The sequence below is a fragment of the Adiantum capillus-veneris genome, chromosome 28 (genome assembly GCF_014529385.1).
Source record: "Adiantum capillus-veneris isolate H3 chromosome 28, ASM1452938v2, whole genome shotgun sequence".
NCBI classification, from domain to species: Eukaryota; Viridiplantae; Streptophyta; class Polypodiopsida; order Polypodiales; family Pteridaceae; genus Adiantum; species Adiantum capillus-veneris.
Window position 1 is genome coordinate 9,061,532 of NC_140958.1, and position 25,903 is coordinate 9,087,434.

The following is a 25,903-nucleotide window of genomic DNA, read 5'->3' on the forward strand; positions in this document are numbered from 1 at the left end:
ACGTAGTTCCGTGCCCAGAGATATTGGCCCCAAAACTTGGCGCCCCTTTCGATATTTCTTCATTTCATTCATTCTTGAGCAAAGTACAACACCCGAAGGGGTCCTCTGTCATGAGGACGTGGCAATTGCTAACTTGAGGTGTTGGTTTCTTTCCGATGATTTTTGTTTAATTTTTGGGATCCTCTTTTTGAAGTTGCAAATGACCGGACATTGCGTGGCCAATGTGAAACGACCGATGACCGAGAGTTTCACCCGGAGTTGGGAGGGGCAGGTCACCGCGAGTTGGTCGGGCTATTCGGTACTAGAATCCGAGCAGTAAAAGGGTGTCTAGGCTCAGTTCAAAGTCATTTAGGCCCCTCGCGACACTTATAAGTTGGTGGGTACTAGGGAATTAACTCAAAAGAGGCAAACTGGACACATGGCGGCTCCAAGCTGATTTGCCAAATCTGCATGAAGAGGGGGCGCCCAATTTGAGGGTAGAGGCTGATTTTTGTTCATGGGGGGTTGCTACAGTGTGTATGAGTTGTGGGTGTAGGTGATCACAGCTTTAATGGAAAGCTTGCCTTCTCCCTTGCTCTATGTAGCGCGACTATTTGCTCTCGTGCACACCTCTCTCTCCTTTGCACATATGGTAATGCCCCACTAGTTGGGCTTCTAAGATGACCATGTACAGTTCTTGGGTTCTATGCGCATTTGTTAAGGCAAGAGCCTTTTGTACAGGAACCGGATTAGCTAATTGCTAATCCCCTTAGGTACGCACAGTTCCATCGCGAAGGAATGCGAACACGGAGAGTTTTCTCGCGTGAAAACTCGTCCGATTTGAAACGGAACTGTCCCATTGTGTGCGGGAGCACTTGAGACACGCGTAGGCGTGCTCGCTCCGCCCGAAACGGTCCAAAACAGAGAATTACAGCCTGTTGTGTTTTTGTGCAGGTTTAGGGTTTTGCACCTAAACTGCAGGGAATCGCCAGGGAGCCTCGGAAATGCCTTGGGATGTGTATACAGGGCAGTAGGCACCTAAAAGTGGCAAAACAGAAAATGACAGCACGCTGAAATTGACATGCAGCTCACTGGAAAGCTTCCATACCGCAAGGGAAAAGTGTCCTTGACGTGTACTTTTGACCTACATGGATGTTTGCGCCGTTATGTTGGCGATATTGGGTCAAAAACCTGCAATTACAACCATGGACAGGTTTCGACAGCTTGGTGAGGGCTAGGTGCAAGGGTTCAGATCGTTTATTTGCCAGGGGAGCCTCGGGAAAGCATTGGGTGCTTGTACAGGACAAGGAATCTCTTCTAGTTCAAGGGGCAAGTGACCCTATAGGTGCAAGAGCTCGAGGGCTACCCAGAAAAGTGATCGGCACGCGGATCGGATTGCAAAACAGAGTATTCAGCGAGCTGCAATTTCTCGCCAGGTTTTGCAAAGAGCTTAAAGTGCGTGGAAAGTCAATGTTTGCTTGGGATTTTGTCCGTGGAGACTTCTACTGTGGTTATGTTATCGAAATCGGGTTGGAGTAAAGGAATTTTAGCTCGATAAAAGTGGGACATCTTGTGGACTGGCGCCAGGCCTCTGTAGAGAGAGAGAGAGAGAGAGAGAGAGAGAGAGAGAGAGAGAGAGAGAGAGAGAGAGACCCTTTGGTGTCCCAACCAACCATCTCAAGGGACCTCCACACCGTTGCCAATGTGGTAATTGCATTTGATTGCGTAAATGGAATGTATATGCATGTAATACCTCAATTGCAAACTCTATTGACTCGAATGGGGAATGTCGTCGTGGTAACTCCTGGAGATGAGACACCTCCGGCTGATTTGATGCACCTTTGGATCCGTCTCGATGTGGGATTGCTGATGGCCACCAAGGGGTAGGTCAGGGGCTGATTTGCACTCCCAATGTGAGAAGAATCAAGGGCTAAAAGTTGGCTGCAAAAGCGTAAATCTGGCATGTGTTATTTGGTGAAAAACAGGGCTGAAAATGTAGCTGATGATGGAGCAACTGATGGGCAGCAATGGGAGCGCTCAATGCTGCGAGGAATGGCCGAGGAGAGGCTCGATGGGCTGCTTCCGGGCTGCAACGGAAGGTGGCGTCAGTGAATTCGTGGCGTCTTCCAAGAGGAAATGGGCTGAAATTAGAAAACGCTGGGCTGATCTATTGCAGTTTGCACAAGCTGGGCTTATGAGATGCAAAACTGGTTCTCAATTGAGCACAAGAGCAGCTCTTATATAGGAGCCTCAAGGAATCAAGTTCGTGACATCACTGATGATTGCATAGGGTAGCCTATGTGGCATCTACTTAGATAGAGGGGATTCTTACATGGCTTACCGTAGCTAGCCTCAAGGTAAGTCTCCATGGGCCACAGCCCACCTCTACAGGCATAGGTCTTTAGGTGGTGATGTGGTGCTTTGGGGTTGATGCATAGGGTTCTCAGCCTTGTCTTCCACTTGCCACTGTGCTTTTGCAGGTCGAAGGTACCCGTATCCTGTAATTTTTGTCGAGGATGGTCAGAGGTTTCTCCTTTCTATGCTTCGCAACATCTTTGTTACAAGCTTCTCTTCATGGTGTGGACGGAGGATTTAGCTCTATGTTGTCCTGTTGGTTTTGCCGCTGGTTGGTTGGGAAACTCAGCAGCTCGTTGTCTACTTCAGAGTGCTGAATCCCTCGCTTTAGTGGTCTCTAGGGAGATCTATGTGATTCTTGTGTGGATCTTTGAATCTTGGTTTTTGATTTGAGCCACATGTACATGTATCCTTCCCCTTGTCCCAATCCTTAGTTTTTTCCCCTTAGCTTTGTTTCCCTTGAAGACCTTTAGGGGCTTTTAATGTAACAAACTGCTGACGTGTCAAAGCCTAAAGAATGGAGCCAACTTACAGATGCCGGCCGAGGGGCCTAAACTCTAAGAAGCAGTAGAAGAAGTGTCACAGAGTGAGGACGTGGTAACCCTAATTGCTGAAACCCTAATTCTGGAAACCCTAACCCTAAAACCTGCAAACCCTAATTTCTGCCAGAAACCCTAACTGCTGAAACCCTAATTCTGGAAACCCTAACCCTAATTTCTGCCAGAAACCCTAACCCTAACCCTAAGGCAGCAGACAAATTCCGAAAATTGCGCTGACATGATGACGTGGTAGGCTGTACGGATTTCCGTAAATTGCGCTGGCAGCTTTTGGCATTGCTCTTTGGACCAGAATCTTTTGAGTTTGAAACCTTTTCATGTAAACTGCTTTTCAGGCCAAGGGCCTTTAAATATGAGGCTAGGGCTCATTCTCTAGCATGCTTCCTGGAGAAGGTGCAGAGTTTGGAGTACCGGCTTGTACTTTGATGATGCAATATAAAGAAATACCGAAAGGGGCGCCAAGGTTTGGGGCCAATACTCTCTGGGGTGGAATTCCGCCACTCCGTGTCGCGTGTCGTCTCTCTCTTTCAGTTCAGTTGTTATTGAAGTGCTAAAAGTCTGTTCAGTCTGTTCTTTTCTATTGGCACGTGGTGCTCGCATTTGTGACAGTGGTATCAAAGCATCAGGCGTGTGCTTTTCTGAAAGCATACCGGTCCTACAAAAGAGCAGACAGAGCTTTATTCGAGGATATCTTCGCCCTCCAACCCGGACTTATTAGCCACTCCCACCCTTACTTCATCGCGCATCGGGCGCGCTCCCGTCTTCACCGCAGTGTCTTACAGGGCATAAGCCAATTAAGAACCCAATATTTGGAATTCATGGATTCAGCAGAATATTTGCAGTTCCTGCTCAACGAACTCCACGACATTCTTTTGCGGCATCCTCAGCAGAATCTTCCAATGCTGCAAAGTTTTCAACAATTTTTGAACTTCATGTTACCCCCTCTACTGCCCCAGGTGGTACCTCCTCCTCCGGAACCAGAAAGTACGAGAGCTTCTAACCGACAACCTTCTCAGCCGTCTGTTCCAATCGGGGGAGTCTTCAGGAATATGGTGCAGCCATCTGACCGTGATCCAGTGCAACCGCCTTTGCCACCGCCATTGCCCCCACCTCCACCACCACCGCCACCAGGATACAATGGTTGGAGCCCATATGGATACCCTTATTATCCATACTCGGCATATGCGCCTAACCAACCCAAAGATTTCAAGGATGGTGGCACGACAATCAAATTTTTCACTTTTTTTGGGGTGAAAGATCGCAAGAAAGCATTGCAGTTTCTACAGCAATTCGACAACATCTATGCTTTAGGGAACTATACAGAAGAATCCAAGATTTCTCGAGCAGCGGGATTTCTTAAAGATAATGCTATGCAATGGTGGAGTTCAATCGCGACACAACCGCATGCTCCAAGGACCTGGCAAGCTTTCAAGACAGTTTTTGCACGTAGTTACATGACTTTTATGTTTGAAGTGCGGATTTTGGCAGAATGGGGCAACTTGAAAATGCTTGCCACTGAAACCATGGACGAATATAACCAAAGGTTTCTCGATGTGTACCTTCCGGTGTCCTTCTTTAGATCTGTTCCCTTGGAGGCCCAATGCGAGCGATACACCATTGGACTACCATCACCATTGCAGGAATATTGTCTATCCAAGCAAGTCTCTACCATGCAAGAACTTATGGACCATGCCGCGGTCGGCTACAAACTGATGAAGGGAAAGCTAGAGTTTACCACAGAAGAATCTCCGGCCACTAACCACAACTCTCGGCAACAACGAACAAATTCTCGAGAGTTTCGTGAAAATCAACCGCAAAGGCTTCGTTTGACGCCTCAACAACAAGACACCTTACTACAAGAAGGCCGATGCTTTGGATGCTTTCAAACAGGGCACAATCATTCTAATTGTCCCAAACGCACTGATAGACCAGAGGGGCCGACGCCCGCACCATCGGTCGACATAACCCCGGCGCCACCTCCTGCTAAGAGAGCTAGACCCGCTATTGGACTAGTTCCTGATATTTATGGCATACGCCTTGAGAGTACAAACGAATTGTGTCGAGCATATGGCAAAGTCAATGGTTTCAAAGCCCTTATTTTCTTTGACCTCGGAGCTACAGAGAACTTTATCCATCCAGAATTCTTAAAGCAGATGCACTTTGATTATGATGCAGAGGGTGGAGAAGTTGAAGTTGAGCTAGCCACAGGGCAAACTCAGAAAGTAGTACCGCTCATTGGTGCTCTTCCAGTGACTATTCAAGATTATCATGGAAAAGCTGATTTCCACATCATGAAGTTGGGCAATTGTGACGTTCTATTAGGCATGCCTTGGCATGACAAGAATGATGCGACTCTCCAAGTCCGGAACCGAACCATCACCGTGATGCAGAAGGACAAGCAACTCGTCCTCAAAGTTCGGTTGTCCGAACAAAAGCCTGAATGAACTCTCTAGTGGTTTTATAGTTAGATACTTTTGAACTTTGTTTAAGAAAGTATTGTTTGAAACTTTGTTTGAAATGGATGGTATCTGTTTTGAACTTGTTTTGGTGCCGATTTGAATTGTTTGACTCTGGTTTGATACTGGTTTCAATGATTGGTGATTTTACTCTTGGGTGGAGAAGTGAGAAATACTGTTTTGGTATTGTTTGAACCTCGGAACGACGCAGGCCGATGCCTGGGGAGCGTTTCGTTGTATGTTTGAAAACCTCCGAACGACGCAGGCCGATGCCTGGGGAGCGTTTGGTTGTATGCTTGTAAAATAATTGTTGGTGTGACTCCCGGCCCGGACCTGGATGGTTATGCGGGAGGAGTATTAAGAAGTCTGAGCAGTGGTTACTCTCAGCACCTCCAAACGACGCAGGCTGCGGTCTGGGGGGCGTTTGGTTGTAAAAGGCCTCTATATCTCCCAGCCCGGACCTTTCTAGGTTATGCGGGAGGAGTGATGAGGGAGTCGTTGAATATCTCCCGGCCCGGACCTTGTTAGGTTATGCGGGAGGAGTGTTCATCGGCGGCTTTATGTTTCTATGTCCTGTAACATGCATATGTGAGCATTTGTGTTGCATTGTGATGTGCCAACAATGAATATTCCTAATTGGATGAGATTGCCTGGGTATGTAATTTTAGTACATCAAGACACCCGAGGAAGATCAGTATACGGTCTGGGTGTGATGGCTAATTTTACTACGCCGGAATATCAAGAGTTCCGATCTGGACGAAAGGAGAAGCTAACTCCTTGATCAAAACAGCCGAAAGGAGAAGCTAACTCCTTGATCAAAACAGCCGATAGGAGCAGCTAACTCCTTAATCAAAAGAGCAGAAAGGAGAAGCTAACTACTTAATAAAAAGAGCAAATTGATTGTCCCTCGGAATGTCCCTCGGAAATTTTTGAGCTAACTTGAGTTGTTTTGCAAATATGCTGTAATCGCGGACGATTACTCTCTTTCAAGAAGGGGAGATGTAACAAGCTGCTGACGTGTCAAAGCCTAAAGAATGGAGCCAACTTACAGATGCCGGCCGAGGGGCCTAAACCCTAAGAAGCAGTAGAAGAACTGTCACAGAGTGAGGACGTGGTAACCCTAATTGCTGAAACCCTAATTCTGGAAACCCTAACCCTAAAACCTGCAAACCCTAATTTCTGCCAGAAACCCTAACTGCTGAAACCCTAATTCTGGAAACCCTAACCCTAAACCTGCAAACGCTAATTTCTGCCAAAAACCCTAACTGCTGAAACCCTAATTCTGGAAACCCTAATTCTGGAAACCCTAACCCTAAAACCTGCAAACCCTAATTTCTGCCAGAAACCCTAACCCTAACCCTAAGGCAGCAGACAAAATTTCGAAAATTGCGCTGACATGATGACGTGGCAGGCTGTACGGATTTCCGTAAATTGCGCTGGTAGCTTTTGGCATTGCTTTTTGGACCAGAAGCTTTTGAGTTTGAAAGCTTTTCATGTAAACTGCTTTTCAGGCCAAGGGCCTTTAAATATGAGGCTAGGGCTCATTCTCTGGCATGCTTCCTGGAGAAGGTGCAGAGTTTGGAGTACCGGCTTGTACTTTGATGATGCAATATAAAGAAATACCGAAAGGGGCGCCAAGGTTTGGGGCCAATACTCTCTGGGGTGGAATTCCGCCACTCCGTGTCGCGTGTCGTCTCTCTCTTTCAGTTCAGTTGTTATTGAAGTGCTAAAAGTCTGTTCAGTCTGTTCTTTTCTATTGGCACGTGGTGCCCGCATTTGTGACATTTAACCTTTGGTTGTATCTTATAATTTGGCTTTGGTTGTGTTTTGTAATTGGCAATTTCCTTCAGGTAACACAAGGGTACAAGTCCAACATTTTTGTTGAAAAAAAAGGACCTACGTCGTAACTTCATGATTCTTATGCTCATGTGCTGACAACAGGTTATTTTGTGCGTATTCTCTAGGTTGCTGTGGAGCAAGCACTTTCGGGACCTTGGAATAATTTTATATACATGCTTTACTTTGGCTTGGTTTTGGAAGGTACATTGGGGGCCGAGCCTCTCTCTCTCTCTCTCTCACACACACACACACACACACACACACACACACACACACACACACACACACACGCACATGCACACGCACACGCCCGCCCATGCATATTTGGCTTTTGATCTCCTTATGGTTCTCTGGATCCTTCTTGCGTGCATGGGTGCACGCGCATGCGCGTGCATGCACACAAAAACTATAAAGGCTCCTTTTTAGGTAATATATGTTCTACCCTCTAAAAACCTTCATACGAATATATGGCTATTAAGATACATTGCTTTCAGAAGTTCATCACCCATCAACTTTCTTCCGCATGGCATATGCATACCACGTAAACCTCTTAAATTGGCAATTTAAACACATGTTGCATGTAAATGAACAACTGGTGACAAGATTGGACGATGTAATGTAAGGGGATCCTGGTGTACCACAAATTCTGAAGGGTATGCTTTATCGATTTAACATCATATGAAGGGAACTTCTATCAAGTGCTAATGAGATTTGATTTTGGTGCACAAAATGCCACTCTGGTCCTAACAAGTGTCCATGGTGTTTCTGCTTTTATCTGTTATAAATCTTTGACTCCCTAATAAGGGATGCCAGCCTTAAAAATTTTCCTTTTGTCTCAAAAACATTGTCTAACATATCTGCAGAATCACGCAACCTTAGTGCACATTAGGCTTTCCACCTTGAAGTTGACATACAAATGCTCTCTCTGTGTGTGTGCGTGCGTGCGCGCGCGCTAGAATTAGAGATGAGCACTTATGCAAAGGGTGAGGGCTTCAAGGTATATGTTTTGGATGCAACTTCTCTATTGTGCCTCAGATTTTACTCTCAGATGTTTGCTGCAGCAGTCGAGGAGTAGAGGGAGATGCTTCTATTGCTCTTTTGCGCGTTTTCGCGAGGCGTTTGACGTGGTACCTTGGGAGAGGTTATTTAGCAACTCGTATCTATAGGGGTCTCGTTAGAGATGGTATGGAATCCTCAGTGAAGAACAAGACGAAGAAGAAGATATTATGAGAATAAGACATAGTACTCGTTCTCCATTTAGGGTAATAGGGTTTGATAGCTTGGATATATGCTTTGTTAGGAGTCAATAGGCGGAGTGCGCTCTCTTGAATGATTATCAAATAACATTGCTATTGGTGTGAAGCAAGGTTCCCCCCTATCACCAATTGTGACACGCCCATGAGCTTCATGTGCCACGTGGATATGCGACTATGACTCAAAGCCAAACCCTAGAAAAACATTCGGGACCTTATAACCCTGAGCCTGTTGTGTTAGGTGCAGCGGAATGAATGTTTGCACTTTGCTCAAGATGAGCGCTCCAAATTGTGCTCAAGGTTCCTTTTGTTCTTATGGAAGGGAGAGCCTTCCGTTCTTAATGAGAGAATGCTATGATCACAAACAAAGTGAATGGACACTGTGCATGCAAGTGTATGAGACTGAGAGATAGAGAGAGAAGAGAGATACGACACCAGAGACGTTGTAAACCCTCCTCCGAAGGCCCCACTCTCATCGGCGAGAGTGGTCTACTTTTGATTGCACCAAGTGGTACAATGCGGATGCAATTGACTGATGCAACTTGGGACTATGCCGATGACGACGACGATTTTAGGGCTGAAATCTGTGGTCTTTTAACTGCTGAATTTCGGTGGCTGAAAATGACTGTTTTGGCTGCGTTTTCGAGGGCTGAAAATGGGGGTCTTCTGCAACCAACTAGGGCTGAATCTGCTGCTGTCCAATAGGGCTGAAAACGTTGACCATCTAATGTGATCGAGGCTGAAAACCAAAACGCTGATGTGCCCTCCTAGCGTTAGTGAAAAACGCTTGCTTTTTTGGGATTGCTGGCGATCATGCGGAGGCTGAAAACGCCAGGGCTGTGGAGGTGTTGAAGGTATGCAAAAACGCCAGGGCTTAGTGGGAAACCCAAAACGCTAGGGCTAGGTATCTGCTGCGGTCAAGAATGCTGAAAACGCCAAGCAATGGTGGGGGCTGGCGATGGCAAAACTGAAAACGCTAGGCTTGGGGAGGGAGGTCGCCAAGGCTTGCGGGTTCTTTAGGGTACTGTGGGTTCTTGCTGAGAAGATGCCTGTTGAGCGGGGAGCTCCTGTTGCTTCTCTGCCATTTAGTGCTAACTTGGGTTTGCTTATATACAAACTTAGCAAAATTGCCCTACCTACTTTTGTTGGGAAGTCACTTAAAAATAATAAGTGAAAAATGTCAAAAATAGGAAAAATAGGCTAAATGCACTTGAAAATTTCCTTAACTGATTCTAATGGATTCTGATGATCATGCTGTGTGGAACCAGAGGATATGCATCTATGCTAAGTGACTGGGCATGCACGGTCTACGAATAGACTCACAAAAGTGCAAGATCACTTCTAATCTAGACTGACTGGACTGACTGAACCTTGATCATGCTGTAGCTTGTCCACGGACACATAGGGTTGGATGTGTCACGTGACATGTTGTCGGACCAGGATGGTTGGTATGATGAGCAGTGTAGAGAGATGAGAGTCAGACTACAGAGGGAGGTGCTCATGGGCGTCATCATTCATAGACAGTCATGGATTACCTTCCGGCGCCTTGTGCGACGAAAGAAGAGAGCTCACCTAACTCAGTTGGGGAGAGATTTGTAGGCCTCAGGTGAGGGTTGGAGATTGTTTCGTGAGCTCACCCCAGCACTAGCTATTGCATATACAGACATATGGGGTAAGTTTGCTACTTCTCTCTACATGGCCCCAAACCATCAGTTATTGCCAGATCCACCGAAGGCATGCCCACATACTTGCACTTTCTTTATTGTGGAAAGAAAGCTATTGATAAGATGAAGACTGGGAGAGCATATGACCATGATTGCTTTGTAGTTGAGCATTTTATACATGCAAAGGATCTTTTGGCTGATCTTTGTGCATGGAATTTTAATAGAGCTATGTGTGAGGGTTTCCTTGATACTTGGAATCGTACCTATTTTCAAATCTGGGGACCCTACTTTACCTGGAAATTACCGTACTATCATGATTGGACACACACTAGCCAGATTATATGCATCCATCATTGAGCATGAAATGCGCAAATGGGTAGAAAGAGAGGGCATCTGAGCGTCAAGCTAGTTCCTGGAGAGGTTTCTCTACCCTAGATCACATTCTCACACTATGAGCTATTATTGAGGAGGGCATATTTCATGGGAGGAGGATTTATTGTAGCTTGCTGCATCGTGGATTCCCTCAAAGCTTTTGATACAGTCTCGAAAGGTAGATTGATGCACAGACTGCAGGAGCTGGGAGTGCCAGTAGAGCTCATATGGGGGATCATGGGCTTGTATAGGAAAGTTACAGGAAGAGCATGCCCCAGGGGATGTGAGAGATTATTCACTCCACCATTGGGGTGAAAGAGGGGTGCTCACTATTCCCCACTCTTTTTGGCATGTATGTGGACGAAGCTTCAGACTACATAGAGAGGGAGGGTGACAAAGGAGCACAGTTGGCAGGAACATGGATACCTATTGTTGTATGCAGATGATATTGTGCTTATTTAAGATTCGCCTGAGGGGATGCAATGCCATCTTGATGCTTTACGCACCTAGTACGTCTGTTAACCTTGGGAAGACCAAGGCTATGGTATTCAATACTACAACGCAATGGGTTAGGCGATCAACATCCATGTTTACTTATGGATAGGACCGAGTGGAGTATAAGGATATGTACACTTGCCTTGGGATGGTTTTTAGTGGCCCGATTTTCTCCATGAGGAGAGCGGCAAAGACTAGATTGACCATAGTGAAAGAGGAGGTTCGCGAACCCAAGTTGGGTGAGTTTGGGTAGCGGAGTGTGAGTGCGCAGGTGAAGTGTAGAGAGGGAGAAAGAGGGTTGAGCACTTGCTGCAGAAGAGAGCAACGTAAGTTTTTAGAAGTCCAATAACTCAAGTGATGAGGTTTTAGACCATTTTATTAAAATGGGCCATTTGGCCACTTGGACAATGTGAACATCTTAAAAATAGTCCAAGTGGCCCAAAGGCCAATAAAATGAGGTATAATACCTGTACAAGCCCAAAAGGTGGGCTAAAAATATACAAAAAATATATCTACAAAGCTCTTGAGCAGAGCTACGTGGTGGAAATGGGCCAAAGGAGATTGGGAGTGACCTCTGGGCATTTGCCCCTAACAACCTCCCACTTAAAGGCTCAGAGAGTCGCCTTTAAGCCATGTAACTCCCACCATCTGTAGGCAATGGCACGCAATGCTCATGTTGTACCTTAAACAAATTTTTGGTAAGAGCATCTGCAAGGTTTTCATGTGTGCTGATTTTGATCAATTAGACCAAACCATCATCAAGCATCTGTCTGAAATGGTACCGCACATCAATGTGTTTGATGCGTGCATGAAACGTGGCATTTTTAGCCAAACAGACTGCACTCTGGCTATCACATCCAAGGGTAGGGGCATGTCATCAGGCAATCCAAGCTCTCATTGACGAGGCGAGCTAACCATGTGGCTTCTTTGGAAGCCTCAATGATTGAAATATATTCAGCCTTAGTAGTAGAGAGTGTAACTATCCTCAGAAATCTAGAGCACCGTGAAATAGCACCTCCTGCCAGGGTGTGAATGTACCCACTAGTTGACTTGCGAGTATCAACATTGCCTGCCATGTCCTGATTTTGATCAATTAGACCAAACCATCATCAAGCATCTGTCTGAAATGGTACCGCACATCAATGTGTTTGATGCGTGCATGAAACGTGGCATTTTTAGCCAAACAGACTGCACTCTGGCTATCACATCCAAGGGTAGGGGCATGTCATCAGGCAATCCAAGCTCTCACTGACGAGGCGAGCTAACCATGTGGCTTCTTTGGAAGCCTCAGTGATTGAAATATATTCAGCCTTAGTAGTAGAGAGTGTAACTATCCTCAGAAATCTAGAGCACCGTGAAATAGCACCTCCTGCCAGGGTGTGAATGTACCCACTAGTTGACTTGCAAGTATCAATATTGCCTGCCATGTCAAAATCACAATATCCCTACAATTTTAATGGACCTTTTCCATAACACAGGCATTTGCTTTTGGTCCTTTCAAGTACCTCATTATGGACATTACAGCATCCCAATGCGCTCTGCGAGGATTATACATAAACCGTGCTCACTACTCCCATTGAATAAGCAATGTAAGGTCTAGTGGCAACCATAGCATACATGAGAGAGTCGCAAGCTGAAGCATAAGATACTCTCCTTATAGCATTAGTTGCACGATCAGTTTTCTAGCAATCACTTGCACTCAACTTTACATGTGGCTACAATGGCATGCTCAAAGGCTTAGCATTAGCCATATTGAACCTGTCAAATACTTTTTCCATGTACTTTTCTTGAGACAAACACAACAGTTTCTGTCGCCTATCTTCGTTATGCGCATGTCCAAGATATGTTGAGCCGAACCTAAATCTTGCATTGCAAAGCTGAATTCAGATGGTGTTTGAGATTGTCAAGAGTGCTCTTGTTCTTCTCGACTAACAACATATCATCCACATACAATACAAGAATCACCGGGTTGTTGTCTGCATCTCTTTTGATGTATAAACAGTGATATGCATGTGTCACAAATTGCTGACGTGTCTAGCCAACGAAGAACGGAGCCGACTTGCAGATCCCGGCCGAGGGGCCTAAACCCTAGAAAGAAGCAGAAGAAGCAGAAGTAGCAACAAAAGTTTTACCAACTTGCAAAGTCTTGCCGAGTGGCCTATTTTTAAAGACAAGTTCCCACCAACTTACGGGACCCCGTCCGATGGGGGCCCAAGTGACCTAAAGAGATTAAATAAGGCGGGACCGAGATCTGTGTCGATCATGATGATGTGGCAGTTGTACGGACGCCTGCGTTTTGCGCTGCAGTGCCACGTGGCAAACTGTACAAACTTATGCAATTTGTGATGACATGCTGATGTGGCAGTTGTACGGATTTCCGCAAAACGCGTTGGCAACTTTTGGCGCTAGTGCTTTTGGGACCAAATGCTTTGGTTTGAAGCTTTTCATGTAACTGCTTTTCATAGGCCAAGGGCCTTTAAATATGAGCCAAGAGTTTATTCTCTAGCATGCTTCCAGGAGAAGGTGCAGAGGATGGAGTATTAGCGATGTATTGAGTTGAAGCAATATAAAGAAATATTGAAAGGGGCGCCAAGGTTTGGGGTGAGTGCTCTCTTGGGGTGGAACTCTGCCACTCCGTGTCTTGTGTCGTGCATCTCTTTTAGTTCAATTGTTACTCTGAAGTGCTTAAAGTTGTTCATTCTGTTCTTTCCCGTTGGCACGTGGTGCCTGTTCCATGCATTTTTGTACCAGAGCTTCACGCGTGTGCTTTTCTGAAAGCATACCGATCCTACCAAAGAGCAGACAGAGCAAGATGGCCCTTCTAAGTTTCATTAAAAATTTGATCAAGGAATCTATAAGTCCACACCTTGGACTTATTAGCCACTCCAGCCCTTACTCCATCGCGCTTTGGGTGCGCTCCCGTCTTCATCGCTTTGTCTTGCAGGGCATAAGCCATAAGGATCACTTGCAAGAGAAGGATCAAAGATATTCTGAGCCAGTGTTTTTCTTAGAAGCAATGTCATGAAATGGTGGATTTGTATAGCTACCAGGCTGCACACTCCAAGGACTTAGCAAGCTTTCAAGAATTTTTTTGCTCGAAGTTACATGCTTTCTAACATTTTCCTTTGGAGTACAACTTTTGGCAAAGGGGGGTATTCTAAAATGCTTGCCACGGAAACCCTATCAGATTACAACTTGAAAATTTTTGGACATCTCTCAACAGCGGTCTCTTCTCGAGGTGATAACCTTGGAGGTCCATTGTGATTGCTATGTCTTGCGGATACCATCACCGCCACATGAACATTGTCTGTTGAGGCTTGTTTTGTTAGGTGCAGCGGAATGAATGTATGCGCTTTGCTCAAGATGAGTGCTCCGAACTGTGCTCAAGGTTCCTTTTGTTCTTATGGAAGGGGGAGCCTTTTGTTCTTAATGAGAGAATGCTATGATCACAAACAAAGTAATGGACACTGCGCTTGCAAGTGTATGAGACTGAGAGATAGAGAGAGAAGAGAGATACGACACTAGAGACGTTGTAAAACCCTCCTCCGAAGGCCCCACTCTCGTCGGCGAGAGTGGTCTACTTATGATTGCACCATCTGGTACAATGGGGACATAGTTTTTTCTAACGTCAACCATGCGGCATACGCGGGCGGGCATGGAAGCCTGCCACAAGCCCGGTTCAGACCCCCTAAAGATTCCATACGTGGGATACCATACGGCACCCTAGAAAACACTAGAGAGTAGCACAAAAACCACAGAATGGAAGTTTAAAACACTAGAGACTGAGAGAGCATTGGTGCAACACAAAACCACAGAATACATTAAAACTTTAAAGTTTAAACATCATAGACTTCGCCGTTCGAACTTTGGACGATAAGATCGGTAGAAATTAGAATTTAGAATCATACTAGAGAAAAGCAGGAGTCTGGAGATGACAAAATATGGAGCCTCCAAGGACCAAAACCTACAAGAGTCACAGAGTGTAGACTCCGAATGACAAAACATAAGTAGACAGTGGACACTGGACAGTAGAGTCTAGACTACTAGAGTCTAGACTGTAGAGCCGTCAAGCTACTAGATACCAAAACCAAAACACAAGTGGGGAGCGTCTACTAGATACCGAAACCAAAACATAAGTACAGAACCGAGGCTAGAGCAAAACATGATGAGCTCTAACACTCATCGTAGGCCACATCCTCCTCCTCCTCCTCATCATCATCATCGTCGTCATCCTCATCCTCATCCTCATCCTCATCCACTTCCTCGATGGAGCATGACGTTCCAATATCGCTAGGCATGGCATTCGGAAGAGGAGACTCCACAACATCCTCTGTACTTTGTGCAATAGCCTCCTGAATCTCCTGCAACCGAAGCAAACGCTCCTCATCCTTCTCCTTGTTAAGCATCTCCAAAGTGACCTCAATCCTCTCATAGCCGCGCTCTTTGATCTTGCACAAGAGCCTCAAGTTGGTATGTATGTAGACAAGCTTCTCGGTATGAGCAGGGAGTAGCCGATTTCTTCTCTTAGTGTGAATGAGAGAGAAGGTGCTCCAATTTCTTTCACAAGGAGAGGCACATGTCCCTTGAGAAAGCACCCTAAGTGCAAGAGTCTGCAATGTGGGCGTGCAAGCCCCAAAAGTCTCCCACCATTTCACACCCTCTTGCATTCTCTTTGGATCCTTCGCAATAGGATGATCAAATGTCTTTCCTTCATTGATAAAAGTGTCCAACTCATCAATGAGGGTACCTTGCATGGTTAAATCTCCCTTGGTGTACTTGTTCAAGAATGTCATTCACCCATCATGAACCTCACTATCATTGTATTGTCCTCTTCCCTGCCAAACAGGGTGTAACAAGTATCCCACAGCATGCAGCGGTGTGTGCATCATATTCCATCTGTCAACACACAAGTCCTTGATCTCTTGCATCCTTGCCGCATCAACACCTTGCATGTTTTGAACTTGCTCAACCATGCGATCTGTAAGCTCATACACAAGCCCCATGGTGGCTCCTTCCCTATCAGCCAAACGAAGGATCTTTAAGATGGGGGCACAAATCTTCAAAATCAACTTGGCCTCTTGCCAAAAGGATGCATTAAATACAATGTCAGAGACCACTGTGGCCTTTACACTTTTGGAGGTCTTCATCCTCACAAATTTTGGATCAATCATAAGCCTGCGCACACCTTGCATACATCTGTCATCCACGAGACTAGCAAGCATGATGTAGTAGTAGGCAAAACGAGTGGCAGCGGGCTTCACCAAATCTTTCTTGCTAAGTGTCCGAAACAATGCCAAGACAGTGGACTTCCTCGTGACAAATGTAACCACCTTTGTGCCATCCTCAAGGATCTTTGCAATCCAAGGGAGCTTCCCAATGTCCTCAAACAACAAGTCTAAGCAATGGCATGCACATCTGGTGAAAAAAATATGTTTCCACTCCGCTTCAACCATTTTCCCAGCCCCAACACAATTAGTTGCATTATCCATGCATACTTGCACAACATTAGAGGGTCCAATCCCAAGAATCACCTCCTTAAGCTGCTTGAAAATGAACTCTGACGTCTTTGTCTCCCCAGAAGTATCCACTGATTTCAAGAACACAGAGCCATGTATAGAGCATGCAAGAAAATTGATGATGGGCCTGCGTCTAGTGTCAGACCATCCATCACATACAATTGTGCATCCATGCTTCTTCCACTTCTCGTTCACACCCATGATATCATGACCAATGCATTTGACCTCATCATTAAGCTCTGTGGTGCGCAAAGCATTATAGGAGGGTGGCACATAAGACGGGCCCACTTGCCCAATAGCTTTCACCATATCTAAGAAGAAAGGACTCCTCACTTTCCATTCAGGAATATCCTCTGCATAAAAAAACCTGCGCAAGGCTTGATCTGCTTTCTTGCGTGCCTGCATGCCAAATGCACTTGCCAAATCTACTTCTACAACCTTCCTCTTCTTGCTTGAGGATCCCACAGTGGGTTTTGAAGTGCCAGTTGCCGATGCATGCGATCCACTTGCATGAGATAGAGAGGCATCACCCTCCAAATCATCCACCAAAGTATCCACAAATGCATTTGGGTCTTGTCCATCACCCAATACATCTGCATGCAACCTTCTGACAACCACTTTAACTTCCTCAGGAACTTTACCGCATGGGCCGACACCACAACCTGTGATGGCCAACAAATGTGCCCGAATACGATATGGACCCCCGTCCCAAGCATGCCCACAATAGATACATTTGCAAGTCTATTGTCCTTTTGCCTGAGGCTTTACCTTTTGCACATATTGCCACTCGGGACGCTTGGCTCGGCCCATCTCGATTCTCTGTTGAATTCAAACGGTCACAGTTGTTTAGCACGCGAGAGCTCTGAGCTTTGAGTGTGAGTCACAAAGCAGTGTATGGACCTGTCACTTCTCTGCTCTGTGTTCTCTGGTCTCTGAGGTGACTGGTCTCTGGTCTTTTAAGTTGGGCAGCGGGCTTTAAAATTCGTACGCATGCTAAATCCCCAAAAAGGTACGCTCCCTGGTATATTGTATTAGCACTATAGGGCAAAGGGGTTCGCACATGGGCGAAATGCCCATCCGGTTCAAAAACGCCCAGAAAATGGCCAATTTTTAAAATCGCTGCCACACGTATGGAATCCCCAATCATGCTCCAATCGGGCTCGTACGCGTCCGGAAGCATGGTTGGCCAACCATGCGCGTGAGAAAAAAACTATGAATGGGGATGCATATGAATGATGCAATAGGCTATGTCGGTGATGACGACCGTGACGACGAGACTAACTTAAGGGCTGAAATCTGCAATCTTGTATCTGCTATCCAAAAACGCTATGGGCTGAAATCTGCTACAATCCAAAAACGCTGATTTGGGGGGCTGTTTCTGTGGGTCTTTGTCGCTGAAAATCTGCAGGTTTAGGGCTGAAAACTGAGGTTCCTTAAGGCTGAAAACTGAGTTTCTTACCTGGCTGAATCTGCTATTTCTTAGGGGCTGAATCTGCTACTCTTCGAGGGCTGGACTTGCAGGTGTTCAATGCTGGAAACGCCCTGCTGAAAGCTGCCCAAAACGCTAGGTGATGAAGTTTTCAAAACGCTAGCTGCTGGGTTTTGTGGCGATGGTGTCTAGATGCAAAAACGCCAGGCTTAGGCTTGACTGCGGCGAGGACCTGCTGATGCAAAAACGCTAGGCTATGATGCTTTCCAAAAATGCTAGGGGATTTGCTTGGAGGAAATCCACCAAGGGGTCTTGTTGAGAAGTTGCCTGCTGAGCTTGGCTCCTGTTGCCTCTTCTGCCAAATAGTGCTAGCTCTAGTTTGCTTATATACAAACTTAGCAAAATTGCCCTACCTAAAGTCACTTAAAAATAATAAGTGAAAAATGTCAAAAATAGGAAAAATAGGCTAAATGCACTGAAAAATTCCCTTGACTGATTCTGATGGATTCTGATGGGAATGCTTATGATCACGCTGTGTGCAACCAGAGGATATGCATCTACACTAAGTGATTGGGCATGCACGGTCTACGAATAGACTCACAAAAGTGTCAGATCACTTCTAAATCTAGACTTACTTGACTGGCTGAACCTTGATCATGTTGTAGCTTGTCCACGGACACATAGGGTTGGATGTGTGACGTGACATGTTTTAACTGTTCAAAGAGCTTATGGACCATGCTGATGAATAAAGGTTGTAATAATCCTTGTGCCTTATGCTTGTCAAACTTGACCTTCTGGCATACTAAACAACTGCGAACAAAGTCTTCCACATCCTTCTTGAGTCTCGGCCAAAAGAAATAACGCTCCACATCTTTCAAGGTGGTATCAATGCCGCTGTGACCCGTAAAAGGTGGACAATGGCACTCAGTCAGAACCTTTTCCTTCAACGGCTGTGTAACACACAACATTGTTTTCTTCATCAAGTAGCCATCCCATATGGAAAATCTTGGCAGTATCTCCCCATTCTGTTTCCGAGTAAAAACATCGGAAAAATTTGGATCGGTGGCGTACTGGTCAACCATATCCTCGAAGCTTCTATGATGGATCGTGGAAATAGCCAAGACGAGGGGCTTCCGAGACAAAGACTAAATTTTTCTGTCCTTGAACATGGACAATCTGGAAGTGAAATTGTGACAAGATGTTAGCCCACTGCATCTGCTTTTTTGAAAGCTGCTTCTATGACAAGAAGTAGCGTAGACTCTAATAATCAGTGAAGACCGTGAAATCGGCTCCGAGTAGATAATGTCGCCACTAAGTAAGAGCATGGATCACTACCAATAGCTCTTTCTCATAAATTTGTGCTACCAATTCTGGCCTTGAAAACATCCTGCTTTCATAAGAAATCACATGGCCTTCTTGCATTAAGACCGCTCGCAGACTATGACCACAAGCATCACAATATACTTCGAACGGCTTTTGTAGGTCTGGCAAAGCCAACACTAGTCCCGTAGTCAGTTTTTCCTCGAGTGTTTGAAAGGTAGTCACCTCTGTCAGTCCCCATGAGAAAGGGACTCCTTTCTGAGTCAATACGTGCAAAGGGGAAGCTACCTCTACAAACTTCCGAATGAACCACCGGTAATAAGAACACAAGCCCAAAAAGCTTATAACTTCATGAACATTCTTCAAGTCTGGCCAATCGCGGATAGTCTCAATCTTGGTAGGGTCCATCTGTACTTCTGCTGCTGAGACGATGTGTCCTAGAAAGCGTATCGCCGGTAAGAAAAACTCGCTCTTTTTTGCATTGATAACTAATCCTTGATCACGCGATGCCTGAAAGACCTGTAGTAGATGGTGTTGATGTTCTGCTGCATCCTTGGAGAAAACTATAATATCATCAAAGAAAGTGCCCACAAAAGATGGATGCTCTCGGAAAATCTTATCCATCATTCGGTTGAAAGTCGTTGGAGCATTGGTAAGTCCAAAAGGCATCACCAAAAATTCGTATAAAAACCAAAGCTTGTCCGAAAGGCTGTCTTGTAGACATCTCCCGGAGCGATTATGATATGATGATATCCGCTTTTCAAATCAACCCTGCTGAAACAAGAGGATCCCTGAAGTCGGTCAAGGATATCATCGATCATTGGAATTGAAAATCTGTTCTTGATAGTGATTTTATTGAGAGCTCTATGGTCAATGCACATCCTTTAAGATCTGTCTTTCTTTAGTACCGGTAAAATTAGAGAGTGGTAGGGTGAAGTACTAGGCTGGATGTCACGTGACACATCCAACCCTATGTGTCCGTGGACAAGCTACAGCATGACCAGGGTTCAGTTCAGTCAAGTCAGTCTAGAATAGGAAGTGATCTGGCACTTTTGTGAGTCTATTTGCAGAGCGTGCATGTCTAGACACTTAGATTAGATGCATATCCTCTGGTTGCACACAACATGATCATCAACATTACCATCAGAATCCATCAGGGGAATTTTCCAGTGCATTAAACCTATTTTTCCTATTTTTGACATTTTTCACTTATTTATTAAGGAACTAGGTAGGGCAATTTTGCTAATGAAATATATAAGGAAACCAGAGCTAGCACTTTCTGGCAGAGGAGGCAGCAGGAGCACCTTGCTCAACAGGCAACTTCTCAGCAAGACCCCCCAGAAAGGCCTAGCGTTTTTGCAACACAGCATCAACACTGGCGTTTTTGCACCATAGACCAACCCTGGCGTTTTTGCACAGCAGATCAGCCCGGCGACCACAACAGACAGCAGATCCACCAGCGTTAGCAGATTCTATAGCAGTTAGCAGATTTCCACCGCAGCAGAAGATTTTCAGCCCTAGCATTTTTGCATCTGCAAGACACCTCTGCGTTTTTGTAGATCTTCGCGACGGAATCAGCCCTAGGACCAGCATTTTCAGTTTTCAGCAGTCAGACTCCGCACTAGAACCCCCGAACCTCGCAGATCTCACCTCCCCGCAGCAGATCCTCGCCGCACGGTCAGATCCATCGAAGTTTGCAGTTTCAGCCCAGAAAATGCAGATTTGAGCATCTGCGTTTTCAGTGCGTCATCGTCGCATCGTCGTCATCGACATCGTCACCGATATAGAGTCAGAATTCAGCAGATATAAGATGTGCAGATTTCAGCCATTACATTTTCAGATTTCAGCCCGTCTCGTCGTCGTCCTCATCGTCGTCGACATCATCGGCAAGTCCAAGCATTGTAGAGATTTGTGCAATCATAAGTAGACCGCTCTCGCCATAGAGAGTGGGGCCCTTGGAGGAGGGTTTGACAACTTCCCGGTGTCGTATTCTCTTCTCTCTCTATCTCTCAGTCTCAGCACCTTCATTCACAGTGTTCATCACTTTGTTTGTGTCCATTGCACTCTCTCACTAAAGGAACGGAAGACTCTCCCTTCCATAAGTAAAAGGAACCCCCTTGAGCACAGTTCGGAGCACTCATCTTGAGCAAAGTTCAACATTCAATTCCGCTGCACCTTACATTGGTATCAGAGCTTTGGCAGTGTTCTGTATCACTCCAGGAAAGAACCACAAGAACCACAAAATTTTTTTTGCTTGTTGCGGTCGCACGTAACCCATTCCTCTTGGGCGTGTCGATTCCTAATAGGAAACCCAAGAAAGAAGGGCTTGTCCAGCCTTCCTTTGTGCCGCTTTTCACTCATTGAGAGCAGACCGTGCACTTAGTGGCCGGCAAATCGACCTGAGGTGGGAAAAAGCAACCTTGGTGTGAGCGCAAGGCCGCCAAGGGGTGCGCCCACGGAAAAGAGCAAAACTCAGGTGAAGAGAAGATCCTTCTCTAACACAGATTGCAAGTGAAAGAAGAACCTCAAGAACTCAAGAACCTCAAGACTCCAAGACCCTTAAGACCCTCAAGAACCCAAGACCCACAAGACCCCAAGTTTCTCGTGAACTTAAGAACCAAAGATCAGTGTATGGTCACCACTCGAAGCGGAATGGATACTTCGCTTGGAGGTGATGAGCATCACCTTGAACACATCCATAAAATGACACATTTAGGAGAATGAGCCTTCACCTCAGGATAGCCCCCTTCACTTCCTCACTATCAGCAAATTGAGCCATTTTTGCCTTCCACTGAAGGAGCTTATCACGACACAAAAGTGTACCTGCTATGCTTTGCATTGTTAGATGCAAGTTCCACAATGGGAAGATAATACGTTCAAGAGGAGTAAATTTTGGAGATTTAAGTACGAACCACATCCTCTAAAATGTCATTCACTCTCCTGGTTATGGGGATGATTTGAAGCACTAAAGATTAAGAAAGTCTTTATTTTGTTAAAAACTATCATTATGTGGTGCAAGAGTACGTTTGCACACACACATTCAATCTTGCTGTTTCCCACTCTTTATATTCCTATGATGATTGGTTTAGCATATTCATTGCTGACAGGGAGGCCTTGGATCTTTGTGAAGAACAAGCTGAAAAAGGATTATGTGAACCTGCAGTTGAACTCTTGGAAGGTTTGTTCTTGAACCATATGTCTCACGCTGTTTGATGGTGGCTAACTCATTATTCTCTACAGGTGTGGCCTATTGTCAGTTTTATCAACTATGGCTTTGTGCCGCTCGAGTTTCGTGTGTTGTTTCATGGGCTTGCGGCAGCCTGCTGGTAAGGTTTTGGAGTCCCAAAATGAGATCAAATCAGTACACTCTGTTGCATTGGAATGTAGTACAAAACTGACTCTCTTTGCTGTTTTTTGTGACAGGGGAGTTTTCCTCAACTTGAAAGTGCGGACTCTTGCAGTCAAGGCAGCCTGAGTTCTATTGAGGTGAAAAAAAGATTTTGTCTCTGTCAATTTCTCTGATGTGGCTATAGGGGAATGAATACATGCACACTCCTCTTATTTTGTTCATAGGATGTATTTTTATCACATTATTGACTGTTCGAAGTTTTCTACAGAAAGGATGACAAAAATAACCTCATAATTTCTTGATGAGGAAACAGATAAATATCTGCATGCACCCACCCTTTTCATGAATGTATTGTATGAAGGTGCATGTGCATTCATACATTCTATTGAGGTGCGTGCACATTCACACACACACACACACACACCTCATGGAGCATACATAAGGTGGCTGTCAGGATTTTACCTTCTTGGATATATTCAATTTGTTCTACAACTCTACTAATTACATGGGAGCTGGGGTCTATGCAGTGACCAATAAGAGTCTTGATTTGTTGATTTAGTGAACATTCTTCAAAGATACAAATTACAACGGACAAAGTAGATGTCCAAGACAAACACTAACAAGTTCTTCCTTTGTAAGTAATGGATTTATTAAGAAAATCAAATACTAGGAGCAAAATTGTTGGGAAGTCTCTTATCTCGCGGTTGTGTGTGTGTGTGTGCACATGTATCTTAACTTTCAACTTGAGTCCCTCACGTCGTCCCACATGTTATTGCACTATACACCTCTTTTTTGTATAAATAAGCTTCCTTTTATGTACGATGCATTGTAATCCTTTTGATAATATGTTTCCTGTGGCTCTTTATTGATAGTTGCAATTGCTCTCTTTTCTAAGAGAAATTTGCAGTTCTTATTCTTCTCATGAATGTCATCTAGTTCCACAGCTCCATGAGGAAGTGTTAGACAGATTTACAAATTGTGTACAAAATGCTTTCAAACTCACGCTGTGAGCGGGATGGAAACACACAGAACGCCTCTATAATGACCCGACACTCTTGAAATGATACACACACGCTATGAGGCATCACTCGGCTTTCACAACCCACCTGGCCGAGACAGGGAACACACCTATGGAGTGAGAGGAGAGAGACTATCCGTTTGCCCACTCCACAGAGAGAGAGAGAGACACACACACCCAAAAAATTCAGCTCAAAAGAGAACTTCTAATGTTTAGATACAAATGAGCTTGGGCCAACACCAATGGGGCAAATAGCTCACACAATATAGGTAAAAGATACCAGATACAATCACAAACTCGAGCAGAAACTTCGCTCATAGGAGAAACTTACACAGCCAAAACAACAAAAAAAAAGTGAGGAATTTGGCAAAATGGATAGCGCCATCGCGTCCGGAACGGCCCAAAACCCCAGTCTACAATGTCAAAGTGCTCAAATTCGACCTCGGATGAGCAATTTAGGACAAAAAATGCTTCAAAAACAACAAAAAACACACTTGCGTCTGTTCCTCCTCTCTTCTCCATGTTTTTTTTCTGGTCTTCTCTTTTTTTTTTCAGTTCCAACACTTAGCTCTATTAGTTGGGCACCCGTGGCCTTTTAGATGACCTCAAACGGACCCCGAACAGGCCAAAAACTGACCTCGCAGTGCATAGTTGTCACCTTTTTGCATCATCCGTACACCTGGCACTCAGTTTTTCCCAATAATGCATCCCGCAACCACGTGAAGTGGCCCCAAAAAGTGGTCCTCATGATGACCTTTTTGCATAAGTATCACAAGAAAACACCCACGTCGTGTCTGTACTTATCCACGTGCAAGTATTGACCCCATTCGACCTCCTGACGCCACTCGATGCCATCTGATGCACCTGTTTATCTCATGTCGTCGGCTCGTGGATAGCTTTCTCGAGAAGTTTTACGCGCTACCAACTCCTCATTATTATAGAAAAAACACACTGGTACTGATAATACTGAAAATCTATGCATTATGTACACCCTGTCCTACCTGTACATATGTGGGTCCCACATAACCACCTGGCTCTGGAAAATGGGCAATCTTTTATTTGATGCACCATGTATGTGTATCTACATATGCGCAATCCCTTGCTCCAAAAAACTCATGACATGATTTGCCCACCCCCTAGCCTGCTAGAGCATTCATGCTCAGCAGTAGCTCTAGTAGATGCTCATTCCACCTGGATCAAAAGGCCAAAGGCATATTGCTTGATTCACAAGAAGCATCATAACACCACACCTACATTTGTCAATAATCAACCAAAATGCACCATAGGCATATCCAACTAACACATCCGCCTTGTCTGGAGTTCCAAAAGCGTAAATATTGCATGCCACATTCAACCCAACCGATAGAGACAACTCAAGTGACTCATCACTTGGCATCTTGGCTTCACCAGCCATAGCAACAACCTACAAATCATGCACCCAAGTAGCGAAAAGCATTGTGTGAAGGTAAAGTTGTTGATATCCAAAGCACAAAAGTATTCCCGTAGCACACATATCCCTAGCATAAGCATCCACATAGCTGAGATTGGACTCATATATGCCAAAACCCTTCTCATCAGCATAAGCGTACTCATTATTACACATAACTTTATCCACATCATAATCATGGCTAGCACCACTATCCATAGCTTCTAGCATGGATTCATCAGTCTCCAAGAATACAGATCCCTGCTCTAAACCACAATCATGCTCACAAATCGGTTCAATCACTGCACATATATCAAAATATGGCTTCAAAACAGGCTCCATATCCAACAAATCCACAAAATGGCTCTCAACCTTGCCCTCTTCCCTAATTTCCAAGGAACTAGTATCCAAAGATACGTGCTCATCATTAATAACCTCAACCTCACACTCACACCCAGAATCACAAGGTACACAAGTAGCCAATGCATCCTCTTCAAGACTTTTCAATCCTGTATCCAAAGCATTATTCATCTCTTTAGTCTCTTCCATAAATCTGTCAACCTGTAAGACCTCTTTACGCTTCACAATAGACCTTGTGAAGAAACGAGAAACATCATAGGATAGGCTACTTTTCACTTGCTTAGGCTTAACTTCATCTTCCATGTCAAATCTATCTTGTACATGCATACCTGTACTGATACCATGTTCCTCAAAACGCTTAAACTTCCATTCCTTGTGCTTTGCAATGCATACTGCATCTTCAAAAGACTCGGGTCTCTTCAACTCAACCTCGAACTGCAACCAAGGTGACAAACCATCAACAAAAAAACTTTTCTTCAATGAACAAGGGGGGGTCTCATCCTTAAGAGCAACAC

General features: G+C 45.0%; 2 protein-coding genes across 3 annotated transcripts in view; one reads left to right on the plus strand and one right to left on the minus strand.

Moving 5' to 3' along the window:
* LOC147420038 (peroxisomal membrane protein PMP22-like) overlaps positions 1-23,095 on the plus strand; it is a 46,580-nt gene extending 23,485 nt beyond the window's left edge. The window contains exons 4-8 of one of the 2 annotated variants that reach the window (XM_086504044.1): positions 7,312-7,387; positions 22,343-22,413; positions 22,476-22,561; positions 22,659-22,721; positions 22,853-23,095. In XM_086504044.1, coding sequence (XP_086360170.1) covers positions 7,312-7,387; positions 22,343-22,413; positions 22,476-22,561; positions 22,659-22,710 — 285 coding nt within the window. In that variant the 3' untranslated portion in view covers positions 22,711-22,721; positions 22,853-23,095. Of the gene's footprint in view, positions 1-7,311; positions 7,388-22,342; positions 22,414-22,475; positions 22,562-22,658 lie in introns of both variants that reach the window. The other variant, XM_086504043.1, reaches the window with a different exon arrangement.
* On the minus strand, positions 14,649-16,069 carry LOC147420039 (uncharacterized). The gene has a single exon (XM_086504042.1). It carries the CDS (start codon positions 15,761-15,763, stop codon positions 15,143-15,145), a length of 621 nt encoding a protein of 206 aa, XP_086360168.1. The 5' UTR covers positions 15,764-16,069; the 3' UTR covers positions 14,649-15,142.
* Positions 23,096-25,903: the final 2,808 nt, after the last annotated feature.